Raw genomic sequence first — 25026 nt, 5'->3', positions numbered from 1 at the left:
CCTTGTGTGCCTACGATCTCCATATGAAGGTGAGCCAGGCCGCTTGCTGTAGACAGGGACAGTTTGATCATGCCCTCCACAGTGACGGTGTAGCGGTTCAGGTAGTCAAACAGGGAGCCGTGCTCATGATAGTCTGAGACCAGCCACAGCTGAGTCCATGTTCCGTTATCTGCACACACACAAGCACACATGATGGCTGCTGGACTGGAAAGTTTGAACCGTTTCCCTGGTTGAATTAGATGAATGCTCAGTCACAGGCAGTGTCAACAACTCAGCCATTAGAACGAGCGATGTTAGAGCGAGGAAGCATCTGAAACGCTGCCACTCGGGGCCACGCTGGATACAGCTGGACTGAAATAAAGCTGTCTAAACCAAAACCACAGAGCATGAGGAACAGTGTGAGGAAGGGACAATTTAGAGATACATATGCTGACCTCAACTAAAACTATCGTTGCAACATTAAAGGATAAGATGCCTACTGCATGTGTTAATAACATTAAACATTAAAATAGTTACACTGATTTTCTTTGTGGTCAAATTTAGATAATGCTTAAAAAACATGAGTGTAAGGGCCATGTAATTAGTTCAACTAAAACCTTACAGGGGATATGCTATTGTATAGGGGTGTGAATGACCAGCTTTATCACAACACGATGTTTCCAGATATCCCAAAGTCTGTTCCAATTTTCGATCGATGCGATTGATATACTGCAGTGTCATCTGCCTATCTAACACTATTAGTTACATTGCTATTAACGGCCTATTAACTAAGCAGCCATTTAAATGAAAACCATTCTTCTAATTTTAAAATAATAATAACAATGATAGATCACCTGTTCATTTTAGTCTCATGACTTGTGAATTTCAGAATAAAGGTGCATCTTAAAAATGACCGATATGGATGGATATATACATTTTGCATGGATGTAATTGGATCATTAATTATTTAATCCATATATCGATGTGGATCCATGTATTGTTACATCCCTACTACTGAAAACTACAAAAACTAATGGCCCCCATATTACTACAGCATATCTTACCTATCTTTCAAGGTCTTTTTGTTCTGACTATTTCTGTATGTATTTCTGTGTTTGTGCATGTATAAGTGCCGCAGGTGCAGTTAGGGAGCAAGATCATGTGTGGTTTTAGCCTCAATACGCCTTCATACTGTCAATTCATCAACAAGAAACCTTCACGGCGAGAGCTGCTTTTCTGATTTGAGAAACCAAGATTCCCTGGTAATAAAAGACACCCACGCCAATGTAAACAGAAGCTGAGTCTTGGTTACAGAGTGTATTCATAAACTTTAATTAGTCTTAATTTTCTCGTGGCATCTTCAACCTTTCACCTTGCAAAAGAAAACTTTATGTTTTTATATTTTCATTCAGTTCTTGATTCCTCCCATAGAGCCTTGTAAAAAGGGTTCGAAATTAACAATCGCCAGTCGCCAAATGCGAGTAAATTTCCCGGTTGGCGAGTGAATTCCAGAGGGCTAGCTGCCACATGGCGAGTAAATGTTTGTACCAAACAAATTACAAAATCCATCTGGGCTGCGGGTGACCCGTTCACAGCTCTGTCCATCCAGAGCTCAGTCTAAACTTCGCCTTCTGCGGAGCAGGAGGCAAAGGGGGAGAGCGACTCCCAGATGAAGCCTTTATTCAGAACCAGTCATGGCTGCACACTGGATCAGAAAACAGATCTGCTAACCAGATGCATTCTAAAATGCCAATTAGTCTGTTTATAAGTTTCGTTCTTATTTATTCTGCATTTTTTTTAACTACGGGCGCTGTGTCTCTGTGCTTCACTGCTCTTACTGCCCCCCGCCCTCTCGGAGCCAGGTGCTTTTATCAGCGGCCAGCCTTCAAAACGTGAATCACTACGTTTAATGTCCTTCCACTCGTACCAAAATGTCCCAGTTGAAATCTATAGTAGAGTCAGTAGCTGTGTTTCATGCTCTTTTTGTTTTTAGCGACACAGAACCGGCGGGGCTTCGGTGGGCGTGGTTCCTTGCACTTGAATTCAGGTGCGCAAAATTACGTTACATATAATTTAGGTGCGCACTTTTAAGGGTCATTTTAAGGAACTTGTAACATCAGAGGCTTTAGCTCAGAACAATTTTTCCTCCTCTCTCCTCTAAATGAGCCCTTTACAGTCTTCATTTATGCATTTTCCCCACTGTTCATCCAGCAGCTGGATCATGCGTAAAGACGCAGCGCGAACCCCTGCGTGCTTTAAGTGGGCAGCTTAAAGCACGCAGGCAGCTGAGGGAAAAATGTTGGACGGTATAGGCTTGATGAAACTCTCCCTCATTCACTAATGAGACCAACATGGATAGAATAATGATAATCTGTAGTGTTTTCCCTTTTGCCTGGATGTGAATCTGATAATTCATTTTATGCCTTTTATAATAAACTTAATATTTTCCTATCAAAGGTAGGAAACAAAGATTTCTCTTCCATCGTCCAGTCAGCCACATCCCCAACCACGCCACCCCCCACCAAAGTAACATAATCTCACTCTTAATTTTTGGTAAAAATTGAGAGGTCTGGTGAGGATTAATATTTTGGCCGGTAAAAAATATGCCTGGCCGGTTGATTTATAAATCTACCGGCCAACTTGGCTGGTGAATCAGGAAGTTAATTTCGGACACTGCTTGTAAAGCCGTCTCCTGAGAGATGTTTTTCTAACCTTTGTTATCAGCAGCAATGAAGCCGAGAATATTCTCATGCCTCAACATCACGGTCTGGTAGATCTCAGCCTCACGGAACCAGGAGCGCTCTTCTCTGGACGAGAAGATCTTCACTGCAACCTCCTCACCACGCCATTTACCTCGCCACACCTCGCCAAAACGGCCCTTCCCAATGCTCTCCTGGAGGATAATGGTTCTGGCAATTGTCCTCTGGACCAGCAGTGGCAGGCCTTGAGAAAAAACAGAGAAAAAAGGACAACAAAGAAAGGTCAGATGACTCGGTGAAAAACTTATAAAACAGCTGTTTCTGCTTCTTACATCAGGCCTGATGCTTTTTTTACAGTTGCTGTGCACAGTAGTTCCCCTCCGTGGATGCAGAACGGGCATGCTTCATAGCTACTTATGGGATCAAATATATTTTCTTTGTTTCCGTAATTAGGAGAATAACCAAGAGTTTATGACTATCTGCCTAAAAGTGTGTAGTTTTTTGCAAACAATCCTAAAGCTTTGGGTAGGAACGCCTCTAGAACCCCAATGTTGTTCTCTACTATGTGGCACCAAGATAGCAGCAGCAGATCCTTGAAGTCCTTGAAGCGGCAAAAGCACAGATGCTTGATTGGATAAAAAATAAGGGCTGCACAAAATGAGGAAAACAAGCTCTTCCAAAAACCTGAAGTTGCCTCAAAAGGAGATTATGATGAGACAGCTGGAAACAAATACTGTCAGCTTAGGCAAAAAAAAGTCCTTAAGACAGGAACAAGACACGACTTGGAGGCAACTGGAGCAACAGCTGTGTCCCAACCCTGCTGAGAGGCTGTAGAAGCTGCACCAGAGGCTTCGTCGGGTTGACAAACACATTTCAACGCTCCAATATGTTCTCTGCACTGGACTACCGGCAGAACAAAGATGTTGGCGTTATGCAGAATACGGGTTTGGATTCCTCCATATCCTTTTCAGTTTATTCACCAACAACCCCATCTGCACCAGATCAGAGGCTAAGCAAACAATGCCACTGCAGTGACGTGGTGTTGAGCGAAGACAGGTTGTACAAGAATTTCTGAAAGGACCTTCTCAGACTATAAGAGAGAGGCTTAAATGATGTGCACTGCAACAACAAAAGAAAATGTGCAGCAGCTCTCTGAAAAGATCTCTGACAGGGAAATGCACTTGAGCTGTATTTCTAGACACTCTGCCCGAGTTCGAAATGTATTTGGGTCTGTGCCTGTCTTTCCATTAGAACATGACGATGGAATAATTACAAGTCAGCGTTTTACACTCAGATCGACGGCTTTGTTTGGGTGTTTGTTTCCACGTTGAAAAGCTGCTCTTCGACTGCAGCTTTTCAACGTGCCTTCCCAGCGCCTACAAACAGGAACAGCTGCTCACGGGACACATTTTGATGTCAACAAGGAAAGCCCAGAGCAGCTGCACCCGAAATGGTCTGAAGATTTTCAGCTTGCTTGGCCCCAACTGGACCGTACGCTCTTAATTTCAAAGACTGGTTCTTTTCTCATTTTTTTTTTCCTTTTTTGGTCTTTTCTTGTTCAATCAGTGAATGCGCCACACCAAATTCAAGCCAAACCCTCTTCAGTAAGTAAGCCATGTCCATTTAGTGTCAAAGAAAGCAAAATAACAGTGAAGTTTGTCTTTGATCCTTTTTGTTTTTGAAAATATGGACAATTTTTGGACATCTCGGGATAAGGGGAGGATCTACATTCCTTGAAATATACAGACGGAAACAAGGAATGCACCAATCCACATTTTTTCACTTCAGATCCGATTCCGATGCAAGAATTTGGGCATCTGTTGATAACAATACTATTCTGATACCAGAGCTCTTTTTGCTTTAATGGTATTATCATCATATTGTTAACTTTTTTAAAAGGAGGCAATAAATTCCTTTCTACTGGAAAGTATGATATGTATGAATGTAAGCATGTATATCCCAAAAATACATCTGGGGATAAGTGTAAGCTCACAAAAGAAGTCAGAAAAAAATGTAATCGTGTTCACAGGAAAAATCTTATCCTGAAAACAAATGTGCAACTGTGTGGGTTTCAAATTGACTATATTTATCAAATCCAAGAGAGATGCCCTAAAAGGGTAAACATCTCTGCTGTCCAAGATTTTTAACCTAACCTTATTTTAATCACTTCTGATTTTACTTTTCTTTAACTCCATTTTATTTTTGTCGCTTTTTTACAATTGTACACGGTAATAAGGGGTTACCGTGAATGTTAAGAGTAAACATTCAGCAGGTAACCCTGCTCCAAACTGGGAGTATTGCTGCACAGCGTTACAGCCACTCCGAACACTGACATGTGTGCAGCGGCTGCCTGGTAGAGACTAGATGGCGCTAACCCACTCAACCAGCTCATTAAGCTTGCTAGTGTCCATTCCCCTGCTTTGTCAAACTAGCGGAAAATGAGGGAAATGTATGAATTTGGAAATTGCTCGACTATGAAACGTCACTTCCTGTTTGCGGTAAGGCGTATTGTATCACTTCCTGTTTTCACTGCGCGAGCAACGGTTTGTTGCTCCAGATTCTCTCGCTTTTATCTTTAATCTCTTTGCTGTAACATCTGTTTCTAACACATAAGCACTTTTAAAACATTTTCTGTTGCTGCACATCACGCTTGGGAACTCCTCGTGTTTCACGGTTTGCTCTCTTGGCGTGGTAGAAGGGCGCTAGCCTAGCTTTAGCCTAGCCTAGCTTTAGCTCCACAATGGCTTCCTCTCCTACTTCAGCTTCTCCGTCTCTGACTAAGTCTCCCCTTATCCCCTTATCTCTTGCTCTCTGTGTCAGATGTTTAGCTATTCCTCTGCCTCCTTTAGTGATAATGGTACTTGTAATAAATGTAGTGTTTTTGTAGCTTTGGAGGCGAGGGTGTCAGAATTAGAGTCCCGGCTCCGTGCTATGGAAAGACCAGCTGATAGCCGCCCCTCTGCTAGCGCGGAGCCACATAGACCTAGCGTTAGTTCACTTAGTGGTCCTCCAGAAGCACCCGAGCAGCCGGGTAAGCAGGCCGGCTGGGTGACAGTTCGTAGGAAGCATAGCTCTAGATTTCAGCCCCCAGTTCACCACCAACATCTGCGTTTCTAAAAAATTTTCCCCACTCAGCGACACACCCGCTGAGAAGCCGACCCTGATTATTGGGAGCTCAATAGTCAGAAACGTGGCACTAGAGACACCAGGGACCATAGTTAAATACGTGCCAGGGGCCAGAACGGGCGACATAGAATCTTACCTAAACTGCTGGCTAAGGATAAGCATAAATACAGTAAGATTGTTATTCACGCTGGCGGTAATGACACCCGGTCACGCCGATCGGAGGTCACTAAAGTTGGTGTTGCTTCGGTGTGTGAGTTTGCTAAAGCAATGTCGGACTCCGTAATTTTCTCTGGTCCCCTGCCTGATCTGACCAGTGATGACATGTTTAGCTGCATGTCATCATTCAACCGCTGGTTGTCTAGGTGGTGTCCTGAAAACGACGTGGGCTACATTGATAACTGGAGAACTTTCTGGGGAAAACCTGGTCTGATCCGGAGAGACGGCATCCATCCTACTTTGGATGGTGCTGCTCTTCTTTCTAGAAATCTGGCCGGATTTATTAGTTTTCCTAAATGCTGACAACCCAGGGTCCAGACCAGGAAGCAGAGCCGTAGTTTAACACACCTCTCTGCAGCTTCTGTACTGTTACCCATCCATTATCCTATTGAGACGGTGTCTTTCCCACGGCCAAAACTTAACAGATCAAAAACTTATCTAAAAGGAACAAATCATAAAAACCAAATAAAAATCAATACGGTTCACCTTGAACCTAAATATAAAACAATTAAATGTGGTCTATTAAATATAAGGTCTCTCCCTCCAAAGACTTTGTTAGTTAACGAATTGATTTCTGATAAACGGATTGATTTGTTTTGTCTCACAGAAACCTGGCTACAAGAGGACCACGTTAGTATAAATGAGTCAACTCCCTCCAATTATTCAAATTTCCACAATCCCAGATCTGTGGGAAGAGGAGGAGGAGTGGCAACCATCTTTCAGTCTGATTTATTAATTAGTCCCAGGCCAATTAATAATTACAGTTCTTTTGAACATTTAACCCTCAGATTTCCTCATCCAAACTGCATAGCAATAAAACCTCTTTCGTTTGTTGTTTTGTATCGTCCACCAGGCCCTTACACTCAGTTTTTGGATGAGTTGTCAGATTTCTTATCTGATTTGGTGTTAAATACTAATAAGGTTATTATAGTGGGTGATTTTAACATCCATGTTGACACAGAATGTGATAACCTTAGTGTAGCCTTTAAAACTATCCTAGATTCAATTGGTTTTGCTCAAAATGTGCATAAACCGACGCACTCTTGGCTCCATACTTTAGACCTTGTGCTGACATATGGCATTGATTGTGAAGAATTAACAGTATTTCCTCACAACCCTGTCCTATCTGATCATTTTTTAATAACATTTGAGTTTAATCTAACTGAGTTCTCCACCCCCAAAAGAGGGTTTCATTATAGTAGATCTTTATCGGATAATGCTGTATCAAAACTTAAAGAGTCTGTCCCCTTTTTAATATCCTCCGTATTGCAGAAATGCCCTGTAGATGGCAGCAATGTTGTTTCTTCCAATTCACAAATAGATGTCTTTGTAAACGGTATGACTTTGTCATTGCATTTTGCATTAGACAATGTAGCTCCCTTGAAAAAGAAGGTGATTATTCACAGGAAGCTGGCTCCTTGGTTTAATTCAGAGCTGTGTTCCTTGAAGCACAATGTTAGGAAATTGGAGAGAAAATGGCGCTCTACACACCAAGAGGAATCCTACCTAATCTGGAGGGACAGTCTATTGTTGTATAACAAGACCCTTCGCAGAGTTAGAGCAGCATATTTTTCATCATTAATTGAGGAGAATAAGAATAATCCTAGATTTCTCTTCAGTACAGTTGCCAAACTTACCCAGAGCCACAGCTCTGTTGATCCATCCATTCCCTTAGCTCTTAGCAGTAATGATTTTATGGGATTCTTCATAAATAAAATTGATTCCATTAAAAATAAAAGAATTGGCATCCTCCCAAACATGATTACCTCGTCCTCAGTAAGTGAGGCAGCATTGGAGGAATCCTTAGAACCTGCGCAGTGTCTGAACTGTTTAAAAGCAGTAGAGCTTTCTGAGCTATCTAAAATTTTAGCTTCATCTAAACCTTCTACCTGTATGTTAGACCCAATCCCAACCAAGTTTTTTAAGGAGGTATTCCCTCTGATCAGTGGTCCTATTTTAGACATGATTAATCTATCCTTGGTAAATGGATATGTACCACAGGCTTTTAAAGTAGCTGTTATTAAACCTTTACTTAAGAAACCATCTCTTGATCAAGATGAGTTAGTAAATTACAGACCTATATCTAATCTTCTTTTCTTATCTAAAATTCTTGAGAAAGTAGTTGCTAATCAACTATGTGCACATTTACAAAGTAATGACCTACTTGAGGAGTTTCAGTCAGGCTTTAGAGCTCATCATAGCACTGAAACAGCTCTGGTGAAGGTCACCAATGATATTCTCATGGCCTCAGATAATGGACTTGTGTCTATACTTGTCCTGTTAGATCTCAGTGCTGCATTTGATACAGTTGATCACAATATTCTCCTACAAAGACTTGAGCATACTGTAGGGATTAAGGGAAAAGCATTAGGCTGGTTTAAATATTATCTGTCGGACAGATTCCAGTTTGTCCATGTTAATAATAAATCCTCCTCAAACTCTAGGGTCACTTGTGGAGTACCACAGGGTTCAGTCCTTGGACCAATTCTATTTACTATATATATGCTTCCGATTGGCAAAATTATCAGACAGCACGGGATTAATTTCCACTGTTATGCTGATGACACTCAGCTATATTTATCCATAAATCCTGATGAATCCAATCAGTTACTTCGACTGCAGTCATGTCTTGATGACATCAAAAGCTGGATGACTTTAAATTTCCTGCATTTAAATTCTGACAAGACAGAAGTTGTAATCTTTGGGCCAGAGTCTTCAAAAAATAAAGTTCTTAATCAATCACTTAATCTGGATGGCATTAACTTGGCCTCTGGTAATAAAGTTAAAAATCTTGGTGTTGTTTTCGACCAAGACATGTCATTTAAATCCCATATTAAACAGGTTTCCAGAGTTTCCTTTTTTCACCTCCGGAATATCGCCAAAATTAGAAACATTCTGTCCAGGGGTGATGCTGAAAAACTAGTCCATGCATTTGTTACTTCAAGGCTGGACTATTGTAATTCTTTACTATCAGGAAGTCCACAAAATGCAGTTCGAAGTCTTCAGCTGATCCAAAATGCTGCGGCAAGAGTTCTGATGAAAATCAACAAGAGGGATCATATTTCTCCAATTTTAGCTTCCCTTCATTGGCTTCCTGTTAAATCAAGAATAGAATTTAAAATTCTCCTTCTAACGTATAAAGCCCTTAATAATCAAGCTCCATCATATATCAGAGCTCTGATTACCCCGTATGTTCCTAACAGAGCACTTCGCTCTCAGACTGCAGGTCTGCTGGTGGTTCCTAGAGTCTCTAAAAGTAGAATGGGAGGCAGATCCTTTAGCTATCAGGCTCCTCTCCTGTGGAACCAACTCCCAGTTTTGGTCCGTGAGGCAGACACCCTATCCATTTTTAAGACTAATCTTAAAACTTTCCTTTTTGACAAAGCTTATAGTTAGAGTGGCTCATGTTACCCTGAGCTATCTCTATAGTTGTGCTGTGATAGGCCTAGGCTGCTGGAGGACATCAGGGTCTAATTTTCTCACTCTACTGATTTCACTGTTCTTCAGTCTACTGTTCTCCAGTTTTGCATTGTATTACATTGAAATGACTGTTGTCATTTCAGCTTTTAACTTTTTGCTCTCTCTCTTTTTCTTCATAGTAGGTACACCTGGTCTGGCGTTCTGTTAACTGTGACATCATCCAGAGAAGACGGCTCACCCGCTACTACCATCTAATGTAAAACAGATTACTAGATCAATGTGTGCTTCTGTGCTTTTTTGTCTCTCTTGTTGTGTCTCTGCTCTGTCTTCTGTAACCCCAGTCGGTCGAGGCAGATGGCCGTTCATACTGAGCCCGGTTCTGCCGGAGGTTTACCTTCCCGTTAATGGGGAGTTTTTCTTCCCACTGTTGCTTCATGCTTGCTCAGTATGAGGGATTGCAGCAAAGCCATGTACAATGCAGATGACTCTCCCTGTGGCTCTACGCTTCCCCAGGAGTGAATGCTGCTTGCCGGGACTTTGATGCAATCAACTGGTTTCCTTATATAGGACATTTTTGACCAATCTGTATAATCTGACCCAATCTGTATAATATGATTGAACTTGATTTTGTAAAGTGCCTTGAGATGACATGTTTCATGATTTGGCACTATATAAATAAAATTGAATTGAATTGAATTGAATGAAATCGGCGGACAGCCTGCGCAACTCTTGTCTGTTGGGCTGGCTAAAACATCCCAGTGCTCTTCAGTGGGGGCTTTTTCAGATGTTTCAGTCTGTTGTATTGTAGGTTGTGGTGGAGCTTTTGCCTCTCAGTACAATGGCTTTGCAAGATTGTATGTTGAGGTCTTGCTTTGCTGTGTTCCTAGTGTAACGTATTTCCACACAGTGAGCATGCTGTGGTTAAAAGTTGGCTCCCACCACCTTTGGTGTTTAGTGCAAACCTTATGACTTTTTAACTATTTAATAAAACAAAAACGAAAACTGAACAGTACCTGATCCAGAGCCTGAGGTGGTCATGTCATAGATGAGGTCTTTGAGGGTTGTTCCAACAGTGATAAAAGGGTGGTCCATGGATGGGTCCTCCTCGTTGGGCACACGATGATGGAGAGCCCCCGCTCCTCCGGCACCCAGACCTCTTTGGTAGTGGCAAATGTAGAATGCCAGAACCAGCAGCAGACAAAGCACACACACCGGACAAGCAATCACAGCTGCAAGGGCCACAGGACCCAAAGATTTGGGCTCCACTTCTATTGCTACAAGACACAAAGAAGAAAACAGATGTAAACATTAATGGTCAAGATCAACGGGAGCTTCTTGAAAACTGATTGATGAACAGTGGCATGGCAGTTGGCAGCTGGGCTAGGAGACACAGTCCTGCAATGCTGCTGAGATCCCTACCCAGCACAACAGGAGTCCAAGAAGAGATTAAATGCTGAATACAGCTTTTTCTCTCAGAACGTTTCACAGCAATTATGGTTTAACAGCTTGTTGCTCCAAACTCCAAACTGCTCCAAAATGTACATGGAAAGTTGATTTAAATGAAAAGAATCAAACCTGATTCACAGAAAGAAGAAAGATCAAGACCTGCGATAAGGATAACACGCTAAAGGTAGAAATATTTTAAGACAACATCAGAACAATGACAGGTCTAGCTACACTAAACTGTGAAAAAACAAACTGGACATCCACCACCTTGGATTGAAGTTGCAATCCTGACCTCCTTTTGGCTCTGGCATTTAATCAAACTTCTTCTAGAGATTGTCTCCAATGACCAAAACAAACATTGCATAACACCATAAAAACATTTTGAAAATACAGGAGAAAATATGGATAAAATAAGTTAAAATTTAACATGAAAGTAAAAGTAATGGAAAGCAGAAAGGTGTGGTGAAAAAAGCAGGTTATGTTCCTCCCACTTATGATGCATAATCAAAGCAAACAACAAATGTTCCAAAGATGGAAAAAAACAAAAACAAGAAATCCTTCAAGCAGCACTGCATCCAAAGCTAGCTGAGAAAAACATCCAAAAAAAAGGAGGAATTGAAGTTCCTTATAAAGAATTGCAGAATAAAAACAGAGCAACTCCAACCTTGACCAGCAACTTTAGAATTTCTAATCCTTAAAATGTTTCCACATTTTTAAACACTATTCGTCATTCAAATACAGCTTTTTTATTCATGCTTTTTTTGTTAGAAAGTCTAGGAATTGGTATACAGCTGCTTTTGTGTTTGTTAGTGTGGGTGTGGATACATACGAAGGTCTGGGAATTTTGCCTCTTTGTTGCAGTAGTCAGACGAGCAGCACATTGGAAAAATGCTAGTGTCAGTCCTAGAAGATGGCGCACAGACGAAGGGCCGGTCTCGTGGGATCAGTTCGTTGTCATTTATGCACTGCCGCTGCTCTGAGATTTGCTGGCTACCTGACTTCTTGGCGACCACAAAGCAGACGCCATCTGTAGTGCAGTTGGAGTTGGCGTTACAGCGGTCACAGTAACACTGGAGGGCTGGAGAGGGAAAAGTAACAACAGGGTTAAAAAGGTATGTGCAGCACAGTGCAAGAAATACATTCCAACAAAAACAGTAAAAATCACAGGTAATACACCATTTCCATTTTAAAATACTGAATTTTCAAGAAGGGGGTCTCTGCAGTACTTAAGTGGGACTTTCCTGTGGGCAGGAAAAATTTGGTTAAGACATGCTTGGTTATGGGGGTGGGGGCGTAGAGGTTGTATGACACATGATTGGTCGGATTGACAATGTTACTTTCTTCTTCCTAAACAACGGTACCACAGCCGCTAACTAGCGTTAGTTTACACACCCTTTTTTAAAAAGAATGATTAAATATAGTGATTTTAATAAGCTACGATGCCAGGGATTCCCAAAGTGGGGGTGCATGAGCTGCCGATAAGGGTTGCGCGAGATGAAAAATGTAATAGCGGTCTGACAGTGTTTTACCCCCATGCAATAAAGACGTGTAGGTAAACATTTCCTTTGTAAAAATTAAAATCAAAAACTGTAAATTTAATAAACAAAAGCAAGGAGGCTTGAATATGGAAGAAGGGATAACTACTATCTATTTTATTAGATAAAGGAATAATGAAAAGTTAGTTTGTTAATTTTTTTTCTTCAAAAAGAAAACAGTTGAAGGTAACAGGCAGACTGGAAAGATACACATTTTTCCATACTCTATTTAAACATGTTTTTCATATTTTTCCAGACCTGGAAAATATCTGAAACAAGTTCCATTTCCGTACGTTTAAAAAAAAACATAAGAACCTGTGAGAAATAATCAGGAACACTGGCTGAACAGAGTAAAATCCAGTCACACATTTAGCCTGACTCATTCTGCACAAGATGCTCTGCATAACTGACACTAACACACATCTTTTTTTAAATACAAAGTGAGAAACCTGCCTTGACTTCCATTCATTTTCAACCCTTTCTTTGGACTAACCCTGACCCTCATCCTAAACCTAATCATTACCACTACAAATCTAACCCCAACGTAAAATTAATTGACACTTTAGTCCTAAACTTAACTCCTAGCCCGGAAAAATGTGAGGACCAAAAAAGGTCCTCACTTTACTAGTAAAATGTGCAAAAAATGTTCTCACCCAGCTGCAAGTGCAAGAACACACACTAGTAGAATAGGAATGGTGTTATTGTAAAGCCTACAAAGAATTAATGTTCTGTCAAAACAGCACATAGACCTTTCCAGAAGTGGAGTTTGAAAATGCCAAGATCCTGCGAAGTTGGTTCTGTGTTCGGTAGACTACACGCTTCATTTGGGGTCACGCTGACCGTTAGAGATTACGCTGTTTATTGGGTTCTGGGGAACCAGAAAAAACACCAAATCGAGCCAAAGGTCGACGGTGAATGATTGGTCAAAATGTTTCATATACACAATTGTTTGCCCTGTTGTTGCAGTCCAATCTTTTAGAGATCTTGATGTAAACGCAGCTGTCTGTAGTATACTGTTCCATACACTATTAAAGTTCTCTTCCGTCAGCTCAACAAGGTCTGGAGTTTTTCTATGAGTCGTCTTTAAAATGTGTTTTTAAGGAGAGATTTTTGTCTGTACTTCCTCTCCTCCACACAAACAGACTTGGTGTCACAATTAGAGCTTAGCAAAGAATGCCCTGAGATGATGGAACCTTCAGTAGTCTCCCAGTCCCTGCTGTAACAGAAAAATTTTGACCTAAATCCGTTCTGATCAAATCTGTATACAGTTCTCTCTGCTGCCCTCTGGGAAGAGGTTCCACAGTATCCGCTGCAGGACCACCAGGTTCTGCAAAAGCTTTTTCCATGCCGCCATCAGACTGTTGAACTGCTGAAGTATAAAATGGACTGTGTACCACACTCGCTGATTTGCACATTTGTATCGTATCCTTATCCAGCATTATAAATGCTGCTCAACTCTTAGTCTCCAATATCACTGCTGCACTTTATCCGGAAACTTACTGCATAATTGTTTACACTGCAACTGTCTACTGTTAAATCACTGCTGCACTTTACTGGAAACTTACTGCATATTTGTTTACATTTGTTTACATTTCAACTGCCTACTGTTCACTGCTGCACTTTATCCGGAAGTCAATTGAAACTTATCGTGTGACTGCAATTTATTACTGCATTTTTATCCTGTACTGTAATTCACTACAAGGTATCCTGTAGAGTTATATACATATATATATATATATACATACATATATATATATATATATATATATATATATATATATATATATATATATATATATATATATATATATATATATATATATACACATATATATACACATATATATACACACACATATATATATATATATATATATATATACACATATATATACACATATATATATATATATATATATATATATATATTACAACACATATTATATATATATATATACACATACATACACATATATTTATATACCCTTATACACTATATATATATACACACATATACCATATATATATATACACACATATATAATATATATATATATAATCTATTTATATATATATAATATATATACTGATATATAATATATATATAATATACACATAGTATATTAATATATATATATATCTATATATATATATATATACAAGATTATATATATATCTATATAATAATATACACATATATATATATACCTCTATATATATACATATACATATATATATAATAAACACTATACCTCTATCTATATACTATTATCTATATATATATATATATATAAATATAGTATATATATATATATATATATTATATACTATATATATATATTATTATATACATACACACACACACACACACACACGGGTAAATATATGTTATCGGACATAACAGGAAAGTTGATTGGGATATTGACATTGGCCCAATTTTTCATTTTGGTGCATCGCAAATTAAATTATCAACAAAGATTGACATAAAAACATCCTGAGTGTTTGTGTATGTGTGTACCCTTCTTCAATAGCATACAATGAACTTACTATCTCAGTTTTCATTGTAGCATCACTATAGTGTTACATTTAAACCTAAAGGTTGTGGGATGATGAATAAAAATGTAATAAAAAGATTTAAATTAAATAAAAGCAGAATCTGATTTGGAATCAGATGCAGATTAAGGATATCGCAGCCACAAAGGAGGGAAAGGACTCATGAAAGACAGGTTTGTTAAAGTTTAATGTTAGTAATTACATAAAATGAACTTGTTATAGTATGCCACAGTATAGTACGTATATACTGTTATAAGTACACATTTAAGGTACATTTTTAAATTTGACTACAAAACTATGAATGGTGCATTTGCAATGTTGCCATTATAACCTAATAGTAGAAAGCATTCAAAGTAAGCCTTTCTCTGAGTGCAGGACGCCTGAGCAATTAGTGCTTGATAATTATGATATCATCTGCATAGATATAATACTACAGAAAATTGAAAAGATGACAAAGTTAGGTGGAAGAAAGTGGTGCTTTAGTCATAAAGAAATGTACACTTCAGGATAGCAGCAACAGTATAAGATGGTATAGCTTACAATTTGTAAAAATTTTGAAAAAAAATGTGCAAGTTGCAGTTGTGGTATGGACATTTGTCTGGCCAACGAGGTTTAGATTATGCAAAAGGATGTGGTGTGACAGAGATGAAGCCAGCCACAGGCTTCAGTCAGACAGGACCTGAGAGGAACACGACGCAGACAGCCAGACTAAACACATGCAGAGCCAGCCGAGCTGCTCCAGAGACTGTTCTGGCCCGTTTCAACATGATGTGGCTCCAGATGGTGCTGATTGTACACTACCAGTCTCAGTGCCATGTCTAAGGTGCTGCCAAGTGAAACGTAAATCCAAAAAGGTTTTAAAACGTGGGTATTGAAAATGCAAAGTATATATGGGACACCAAAAAATTTTATTTATACCAAAACTCACTTGGACAATATTAATTGGGACTAAAATGTATGCAAGTGTTAGAAGCAAATTAACAAAACAGGGATGGACTGTGTGTGAACATAATCCTGTCCTGACATTTAACAGGCTTCCTCCTGCTCTCCTCCAAGGAGGTTCTTGTTCTGACATGTACCTAAGGTCTACCCCCATGCCTCATAGAAACTGCCAAGAGACATGAAGGATCTTCACTACGTCATTGTAAATGTCTCATTGGGCGAGAGGGAGAGTACAGCCTGGACAGGTTACCATGTGATGGAGACAAACCAACCACATAAATAAAGATACTTATCCCAAAAAACACTGAAAAATATGATGTCCCGAGGTAATACCACTTGGTTCAGTAACAACAACTTGGTTACACTTCACACTGCTAATCAGCTGATGTCTAATCTGCACTAGCATCTGGACAGCAGGAGTTAAACCAAAAACATCTCGAGCAACCTTTATTAGCAGCTCCAGGATATATTAAAAGAGCTAAACAGGAAATGGTTTTAAGATTCAGTGGTAAACGTTCAGCTGTGAGCAGTGCATTGCCCTACTTAAACTGTGTCAGATAATTTCAAAACAAGCTCATGGGAAATAAGAGATATTCAGCTTAGGTAATTCTGATACTTTTCTTACATTTCATTTTGGCTAAGCACAATCTTTGTCTTGTTCATATCTCTTAAATTAGATGGGCAAAAATGAAACAGAGGTGTTTCTCATTGCCTGTTCATTCCCGTGTTCTGGGTTAGCGGCACTGGTTGACCAGGGCTCAGGTCAGAGTTTGTTTCAGTGGAACTTCAAAGAACCACTGATAAGTAGCGCTAGCACCAGGACAGTCCTGGAAGAAAAGCTGCAGGAAGTTGTGAAATGGAAGGAGAAAACCTTTCATCAGTCTGTGACTGTTCACTTACTATTGCTGAATATCAGTATTTGGGTTCTAATATATATGGTTCCCTGTCTCTGTGCCTTACTTGCCTCTAACTGTTGCATTTACAAAGACAGAAAAATGCACAGGAAGCGTTCACCTTACAGCAGGTCATCACAACAAGGACATCAGCTTGGCACTGAGATGTCCTACTCTCCTATAACCATGACAGCACAGTGTCACATATGTCACACTGTGCACACGTGATGCTGGGTAGACTGTAGCCAGGTGGATGAGGATAATGCTGATGGCAACTACCTTCAGAGGACAACTACAGCAGCATCAGTCAAGCATGCATAGAGGTTTCACCTACAGCAGAAGCACTTTTAAAGCTTTTCCCAAAGAAGGTCTGAGGAGATGAACATTTTTCTATTACAGATCCAAGAGAAAAGTAACTATAACTAGGGATGGGTACTTTTCACATTTGAACCGATTTGGTACCAGTACCTGGGAATTGATACCGGTACTTAACAGTACCTATTATCGGTTCTTTTGTGTGTTTATGCAGTAATAAATGTTATTTTATTAATAAAATCTCAAAAACGTTAAATTTTACACATTTATTTCTCAATATATAAACTTGTTTGGATCTACAAATAATAATTTCTGAATTTTAATCAATCCACACTACATACATTTTTTTTTTTTTACCATAACAACATTTAAAAGGCACAAGGGAGCTCTTTGCTCTGACTGTAGGCGGGTTTCAATACAAGGCTGCAGCAGCTAGCTGTCTGTCCGTGAGACAGGGCCTGGAGAAGTTGGGAAGGAACTCACAGCAGCACTCGCCATTCTCCCAAGACAATAACCGCAGAACGATTGGTGCTTTCACAGGAAAATGAAAGTTGCTAGGTTTTTCGCTAGTTGCTTTTTTGAAAAAAAGAAAAAAAAAAACGTTGCTTGAAAAATCGCTAAATATAGAGAAATGTGCTAAACTGGCAGTATTCCCACTGCTGATTAAACATTGTCAATGGGGAAAATACAATTCAGAGACGTGTTATCCTAAATGTCTAGAGGCTGAATTACTGTTTATTCCTTTCTTAAAACGTAAAAGTAGTCTACAAAGATGTTAAAGGTGGATAAAGGCATGCAGCCCACCTCATGAGCATCTGAACACAACAGTGATTGGTGGGAACTACCGCATGCTCGTCTGTACGAAACTCAATATCTGCTCAGAATTACATTGTTTGCTTCAGGGTTGAATTAAAGGGAAATGCTAGATGCTGGTTCTGCTTGGCTTTACTTGTTTTGGATATTTATATGATGAAACTTCTTGCTGCATAAGCTGAGTCTTTGTCAACTAAGATCAGTTAACAGAACTCAAATTTTGCACAAAGTTTCTAATCGGTAGTGTAAAGTCAGTCCAGAATTTCCCAGTGAATTGTTACCATAGATAGCTTGACGGTAGCATAAAAACATCTACTGCAGTCTGCAGTAACTAGGGGTGTGCAAAATAATCGTCATGACGATGCATCGCGATTCTAATTTTCGCTATGTACTGCATTCATTCTTGACGGCAAGTATCGATTATTAATTTTATTTATTTATTCCCCCCCAATGTCCTGTCTAGCAATGTGGCAATAAGAATTGATGTCTTAATGCCAAATAGAGCTCAACAGATTTTACTTTCACAAGTGGAGCAATTAATTTAAAAAAGTGAATAGACCGGTTCACGCGTGATGTCACAAGCTACATCCGCGCTACATCCGGGTCACGCTGGCAGGCAAAAACAGTACTGTTTTCGCCTGCCACTGTGACAAAACGGGTGAATTTGAGCGTACTGTCACTGCATGAAAAGTGTGATTTTCGTCACTATGCGGCACAGTAGATTGTGGTGGAAGTTCAGGTTAACGGCTGTTCACGGTAATTTGCAGGCAACACCGAAAACTGCCGTGAATTGTCAGAAATTGACGTGGGCCTTGCTTGGCGTGGTCCCCCCATGAACCCCCCTCCTCCTAATTCTAGGGGAGGCTTTAACATGTAAATGAAAATGCTGTGAGCTATACAAATGCAAATCAGGGTTGCAGGGGGAGTTTACCCATGTCTCGCATTCAACTCCCCTTCAACTCCTCTTGGACGCGATCTACAACTTTCAGCCAGTCCGCAGACTGACGAGAAGAAACTGCTGATTGCTATCAGTGAACTGTCTCATATGAGTCAGTCGGTACTGAAGCAATGCCAAGAGCGTGGAAATGTTCAAGTCAGAAGTTTTGGTTGGGTCATTCAGGTTAAAGTAAATGAAATGGGGTTTAATGAACTAAAAATAAGTCCCACTTTAATGGAGAGGTATAGTGAGGATTTAACTATATATACAGATGCATCTAAACTAACTGATAAAAGAATGGGTGTTGCTTATGTCATTCCAAAATTAAACATTAAAGTTGGAAAAAGAATGAGTGATGATTTAGCAGTTTACACAGCGGAATTGATTGCTGTGTGGCTATTTGCTTTGGGTGGAGGTCAATAGGCCAAGGAAGGCAGTAATTGCTTCAGATTCCAGCTCAGCTTTAATCAGTATTAAAACATTTCAGTCAAAATCAAGGCAAGACATTGTGTATGATATACTGCAAGCTGCAAATAATCTAATAAAGTCAGGAATTAATATAACTCTGGTATGGGTACCAGCTCATATAGGAGTAATAGGAAATGAGTTAGCAGATAAAAGTGCTAAGCAAGCAGCTAGACATTCTAATATAGATGTTGAAGTGCACTACAGCAAAGCAGAAACTAAAAGTATGGTCAAAAACATAGTTAAGGGTAAATGGCAAACATTATGGGACGGTGGGCAGACTGGAAGACAGTTCTATAATATTCAGAATAAAGTGGGAAAGAGCAGAAATACAAACAGAAGCAAGGAGGAGGAGGATGTATTTTCTAGAATGAGGTATGGACACACACGTCTAAATAAAACTTTGTTAATAATGAAGAAGCATGCTGATGGCAACTGAATTCTGTGGTAGTCCAGAGACTATAGAGCATGTTATTGTACACTGTAATAAATATCAGGAAGAAAGACAAAGACTAGTCTTACAATTACAAGGAGAACAGATGAGGCTAAACTTAGAAGAAATTCTGCAAAAAAACACAGGGGAAATGAGTGTAAACTATGTAATTGGCTTCCTGAGGAATACAGGACTAATTAAAATAATTTAGTATGATCTTTTTGTTTGTTTTGTTTTGATTGTTTTGTTTCGTTATGTTTGTTTGTGTGTTTGTTTTATTTGTTTGCAACCTATTAGGGAAGGTTAGACTCCAGTACCACACTCCAGTCCAGTTGGTGGAGGTAATGCACCATTAAAGTTAGTTGCCAACCGCCATAAAAACCGAAAGAAGAAGAAGAAGAAGAAGAAGAAGAAGAAGAAGAAGAAGTGGACCGTCTCGACAGCTAATAGTGCCGATATGAATGAGCGGTTCACTTAACTGCTCGGTAAACTCCAGGTTGCTGTCCATAGAGGACAAGTTGGCGGCTCTGCAGTCGAACAACTGTGCGGGAGAGACTAACTCCAAGAAGAGAAGACGGGTGCAGAAACCCAAGCTTAGGTAAGAATATGTTCGGTGACTGCTAGCTAAGCTAAAAGTAGCCTAGCCTACAACCAAATCTAAGATTAGCCTAGTAGCCTTGCAAAAGAACAAGCTTTATTAAAGTGTATTTTCATTTACAGGAAGCAGTATGCCGTCTTCACAACTCGGAGACAAATTGCAGGCGCTATGAACCGGAGCGAGGCGGTGACCTATTTGCTCGGAGCAATGTCTGCAATTCCAGATTTACACGATGTTGATAAAGACGACATTGTCTGTAAGTGACTTGTTTTTACTGCTTCTCCTTCCTTGTTTAATGTTATTGTGACTTGCGTTTGATGTTCATTCATACCACTCTCATTTAATTGTTTTCCAGCCTGGCGAAGAAGATGGCATTGTTGGCGTGGTCTCTGGATGGATTGTACGGCCGCCGCCATTTCGTAGGCCGGTGTTGTGCGCAATTCTGTTTCCCCCGTGTCGGGAGCGCACTTTGCAGCCGTTTTCCCGGCGCTTCTAGTTGATTTCTCGGTAAAACAAATCCTATAATCATGTCTAGGTTGTAACATTCAGTTTAATCGGCAGCTGTTTACAAAATTGTAAAATAAAAATAAATAAACGGTCTTTCAGACATCTCCCGAAAACTTTGGTAAATAAAGAGCAAATGTTTTTAAATTCTCAAAAATTATGTGTGATAGCATGTAGTATACTAGAAATTTCCTTAATCCAGTAAACTGTCATATTTTATATTACAAAGGGATGTACTGGGAAGTCTACACTCTTGTGTTTTCAGGAAGTCTTAGGCTGTTTCTCAATTCACAAGAACGCGCTCGCATTCTCGTGAATTGAGAAACAGCCATAATGTTTGTGTCCTGCTATCAGCCATCCCATCCTCCTCTTTCAGCAATGTAAAATCATAAATACACAGTAGGTGCTGGAATAGTGTTTTATGGCTTACTTTTATTTGTCAGGTTAAAGTGACAAAAGTTGGAAAAAGACCGTTTATCTTGCCATTTATAATAACACAAAACAGCGTAAGAAGACCTAGTTTATTTATTTTTATTCTACAATTTTGTAAACAACTGCCGATTAAACTGACTGTTACAACCTTGACATGATTATATGAGTTGTTTTACCGAGAAATCAATTAGAAGCGCTGGGAAAACGGCTGCAAAGCGCATTGCCGACACAGGGGAAACAGATTTTCACGGGGGAACAGAATTGCGCACAACACCGGATTTCTCTGAACTCTGTGTGAAGCTGCAGTCCCGGTTAGAGGCGACGCCGAAGTACAGAGCCACGCACAGTAGGCGTCTGCACATCGGACCTGCCTCAGAAAGAACGCTGCCAGCAGTTACCTACAACCCCGAGGAGGCAAACCAACAGTTCACGGGGTTGTAATTTTTGGATCCTCGCGTTGTATATAGGTGTTTGTTTTAATAAAGCTCTTTCTTTGCATAAACATCTTCCTGGCAAATGTTCATTTCCTGTATAAATTCATTCATGTCCTTGATGGTAGCCTAATTATAGTGTAGTAGCCTACATAGGATAACATGAATATACAGCATAATATGAATGAATGAATGAATATATATATATATATATATATATATATATATATATATATATATATATATATATATATATATATATCACCTGCCAATCACCTGCCGTGCCGCGCGGCCGCCGATGCGTCTCGTCTCTACTCTCTCTCCCCTCCATTCCCCCGACGCCCGGTGCCTCCTGCGGGCCTCGCCAGAGCTGGGCTCGAACCCCTGCTCTGGGTCCCTGTCACCTACCGTCGCTCGCCTGCCTCTGCCACCACAGCGAGCGGTCCCAGAGGGGACACGACGTACAGTGGGAGCAGTCCGGTCTCGTCCGAGCGTCGCGCCGCACAGATCGTGAGCGGTGAACTTTTTAAACCCCGCGGTTCCGTCGCACAGTTTGAGATGTATATAAGTACCACGACTGAAAAACTCGTACAGTGTACGCCCGGCTTTAGTACAGCACTAGCAGAAATAAGAAAATAAAGTCAAAAGAGTGTTTAGAAATACAATACAACAATGTAGCTGGTCATGTATGTGAATTGAAAGCTTTTAGTTTTACAATTTGATTTTCCAAAATATGACAGTGTGTAATAACCTGTCCTACTACTAATAGAGACTGAGGTTGTCAGAGTTTGAGTCAGATTCTCTATGATCATCAGAGGACTAACTTATTCATCAAGGCCCAATTCAGCAATTGCCTCATCAGCAGATATCTGCTGTCTGTCTTTTTCTTTGTCCGCTACTACTTGGGTTTGTTCCACAACAATTGGATTACTAGTGGTTTTGTTTGAGGACCTGCTTTTACATGTCATCTTCCCCATCATCCTCCTTTTTCTGGTCAAGAACTTTTTTAATGCTTTATCAACCCAACATTCAATTCTGAATGGGGTGGCTTACAAATCCAATCCATCATCAAATGAAGGTGTGGTGGGGGATATGGGTTCTGGAGACAATTCATTTTCTTCATCAGTTGCAAGTGAGGCAGACTGGGACTCTTGAGACTCTCCTGGAATTTTTTTTAATGAAATTTTAGTGATATTTATTAGGCCTAACACCAATCATTTGTCACTGTTAGTAAAATTGACTCTGGGCAGGACAGTGTAGCCATAAGCCTTATGTATAATCGGGGAAATGTAGGCGGCGGCAAGAGCGATTTGCCGCCGTTGACCGGCTACTTATGACTGCTCTGCATTAGGGAAATAGCGCATACCTTTATTTCTTGTAATTGTGATGAATATGGCTTACAGATTATAAAAACCCAACGTTTGTTCTGATGCCTCCACTCTTCCTGCTGCTCCCTTCTCTCTATATAAACTTTGGACATTATTCTACATCACTGCATGAGAAACATGATTCAGAGATTTTCCGTACATTGTGTAATCGAAACGGTTCTTGTCTGATTTCAGCACATGGGCCAGCTTTCACTTCCCCGTCATACTGTGCAATGCTCCAACCGGGAAATAAGTGTGCAGTGAAGCACACATACACAGCACAAATTTCTGAGAAACCTCAAGGCACTGACATCACACTCCATTACTCATAGCTGAACTAATTACAATTACTGTTCTAGGCCTGCTGGATTTTGGACCAACTCAGCAGTAGGAGAAACAGGCTCAAAATAATGCCTCTAGAAAATGTATAAGTTATTCTGTTACATCCCCAGACTGGATTATAAATACTGTAGGGATTAAGGGAAAAGCATTAGGCTGGTTTAAATCTTGTCTATCGGACAGATTCCAGTTTGTTCATGTTAATAATAAATCTTCTTCAAACTCTAGGGTCACTTGTGGAGTACCACTGGGTTCAGTCCTTGGACCAATTCTCTTTACTATAATATATATATATATATATATATATATATATATATATATATATATATATGGTTCAGTCCTTGGACCAATTCTCTTTACTATAATATAAATATATATATATATATATATATATATATATATATATATATATATATATATATATATATATATATATATATACATATATATATACATATATATATACATATATATATATGCTTCGTCCGTCCGTCCGTTTTCTTCCGCTTATCCGGGGTCGGGTTGCGGGGGTAGCAGCTTCAGTAGGGAGGCCCAGACGTCCCTCTCCCCAGCCACTTGGGCCAGCTCCTCAGGAGGAATCCCAAGGCGTTCCCAGGCCAGCCGGGAGACATAGTCCCTCCAGCGTGTCCTGGGTCTTCCCCTGGGCCTCCTCCCGGTGGGACATGCCCGGAACACCTCACCAGGGAGGCGTCCAGGAGGCATCCTGACCAGATGCCCGAGCCACCTCAACTGGCTCCTCTCGACGTGGAGGAGCAGCGGCTCTACTCTGAGTCCTCCCCGGATGACTGAGCTCCTCACCCTATCTCTAAGGGAGAGCCCAGACACACTACGGAGAAAACTCATTTCAGCCGCTTGTATCCGGGATCTCGTTCTTTCGGTCACGACCCAAAGCTCGTGACCATAGATGAGGGTAGGAACGTAGATCGACCGGTAAATCGAGAGCTTCGCCTTTTGGCTCATCTCTCTCTTCACCACAACGGATCGGTACAGCGCCCGCTTCACAGCAGACGCTGCACCAATCCGCCTGTCGATCTCCCGCTCCATCCTCCCCTCATTCGTGAACAAGACCCCAAGATACTTGAACTCCTCCACTAGGGGCAGGACATCCTCCCCAACCCGGAGAAGGCACTCTACCCTTTTCCGGTTCAAGACCATGGTCTCAGATTTGGAGGCACTGATTTTCATCCCGGCCGCTTCGCACTCGGCTGCGAACCGCTCCAGTGAGAGCTGTAGATCACGTCCTGATGAAGCCAATAGGACCACGTCATCCGCGAATAGCAGAGACGCAATCCTAAGGCCACCAAAACGGATCCCCTCAACACCTTGGCTGCGCCTAGAAATTCTGTCCATAAAAGTTATGAACAGAATCGGTGACAAAGGGCAACCTTGGCGGAGTCCAACTCTCACCGGAAACGAGTCCGACTTACTGCCGGCAATGCGGACCAGACTCTGACACCGGTCGTACAGAGACCTGACAGCCCTTATTAAAGGGTCCGGTACTCCATACTCCCGGAGTACCCCCCACAGGATTCCCCGGGGGACACGGTCGAATGCCTTCTCCA

General features: G+C 40.5%; 1 protein-coding gene across 1 annotated transcript in view; it reads right to left on the bottom strand.

Annotated features, from left to right (window-relative positions):
- tgfbr1b (transforming growth factor, beta receptor 1 b) overlaps positions 1 to 25026 on the bottom strand; it is an 85144-nt gene that overhangs the window by 35345 nt on the left and 24773 nt on the right. The window contains exons 2-5 of the mRNA XM_012854879.3: positions 11716 to 11964; positions 10454 to 10714; positions 2692 to 2922; positions 2 to 169 (exon numbers count right to left, since the gene is read on the bottom strand). Of these exons, the coding sequence (XP_012710333.1) occupies positions 2 to 169; positions 2692 to 2922; positions 10454 to 10714; positions 11716 to 11964 (909 nt within the window). The remainder of the gene's footprint in view (position 1; positions 170 to 2691; positions 2923 to 10453; positions 10715 to 11715; positions 11965 to 25026) is intronic.

Source organism: Fundulus heteroclitus, chromosome 21 (genome assembly GCF_011125445.2).
Source record: "Fundulus heteroclitus isolate FHET01 chromosome 21, MU-UCD_Fhet_4.1, whole genome shotgun sequence".
Taxonomy (NCBI): Eukaryota; Metazoa; Chordata; class Actinopteri; order Cyprinodontiformes; family Fundulidae; genus Fundulus; species Fundulus heteroclitus.
The sequence above is the reverse complement of the archived record's forward strand: the minus strand, read 5'-3'. Positions and strand labels throughout refer to the sequence as shown.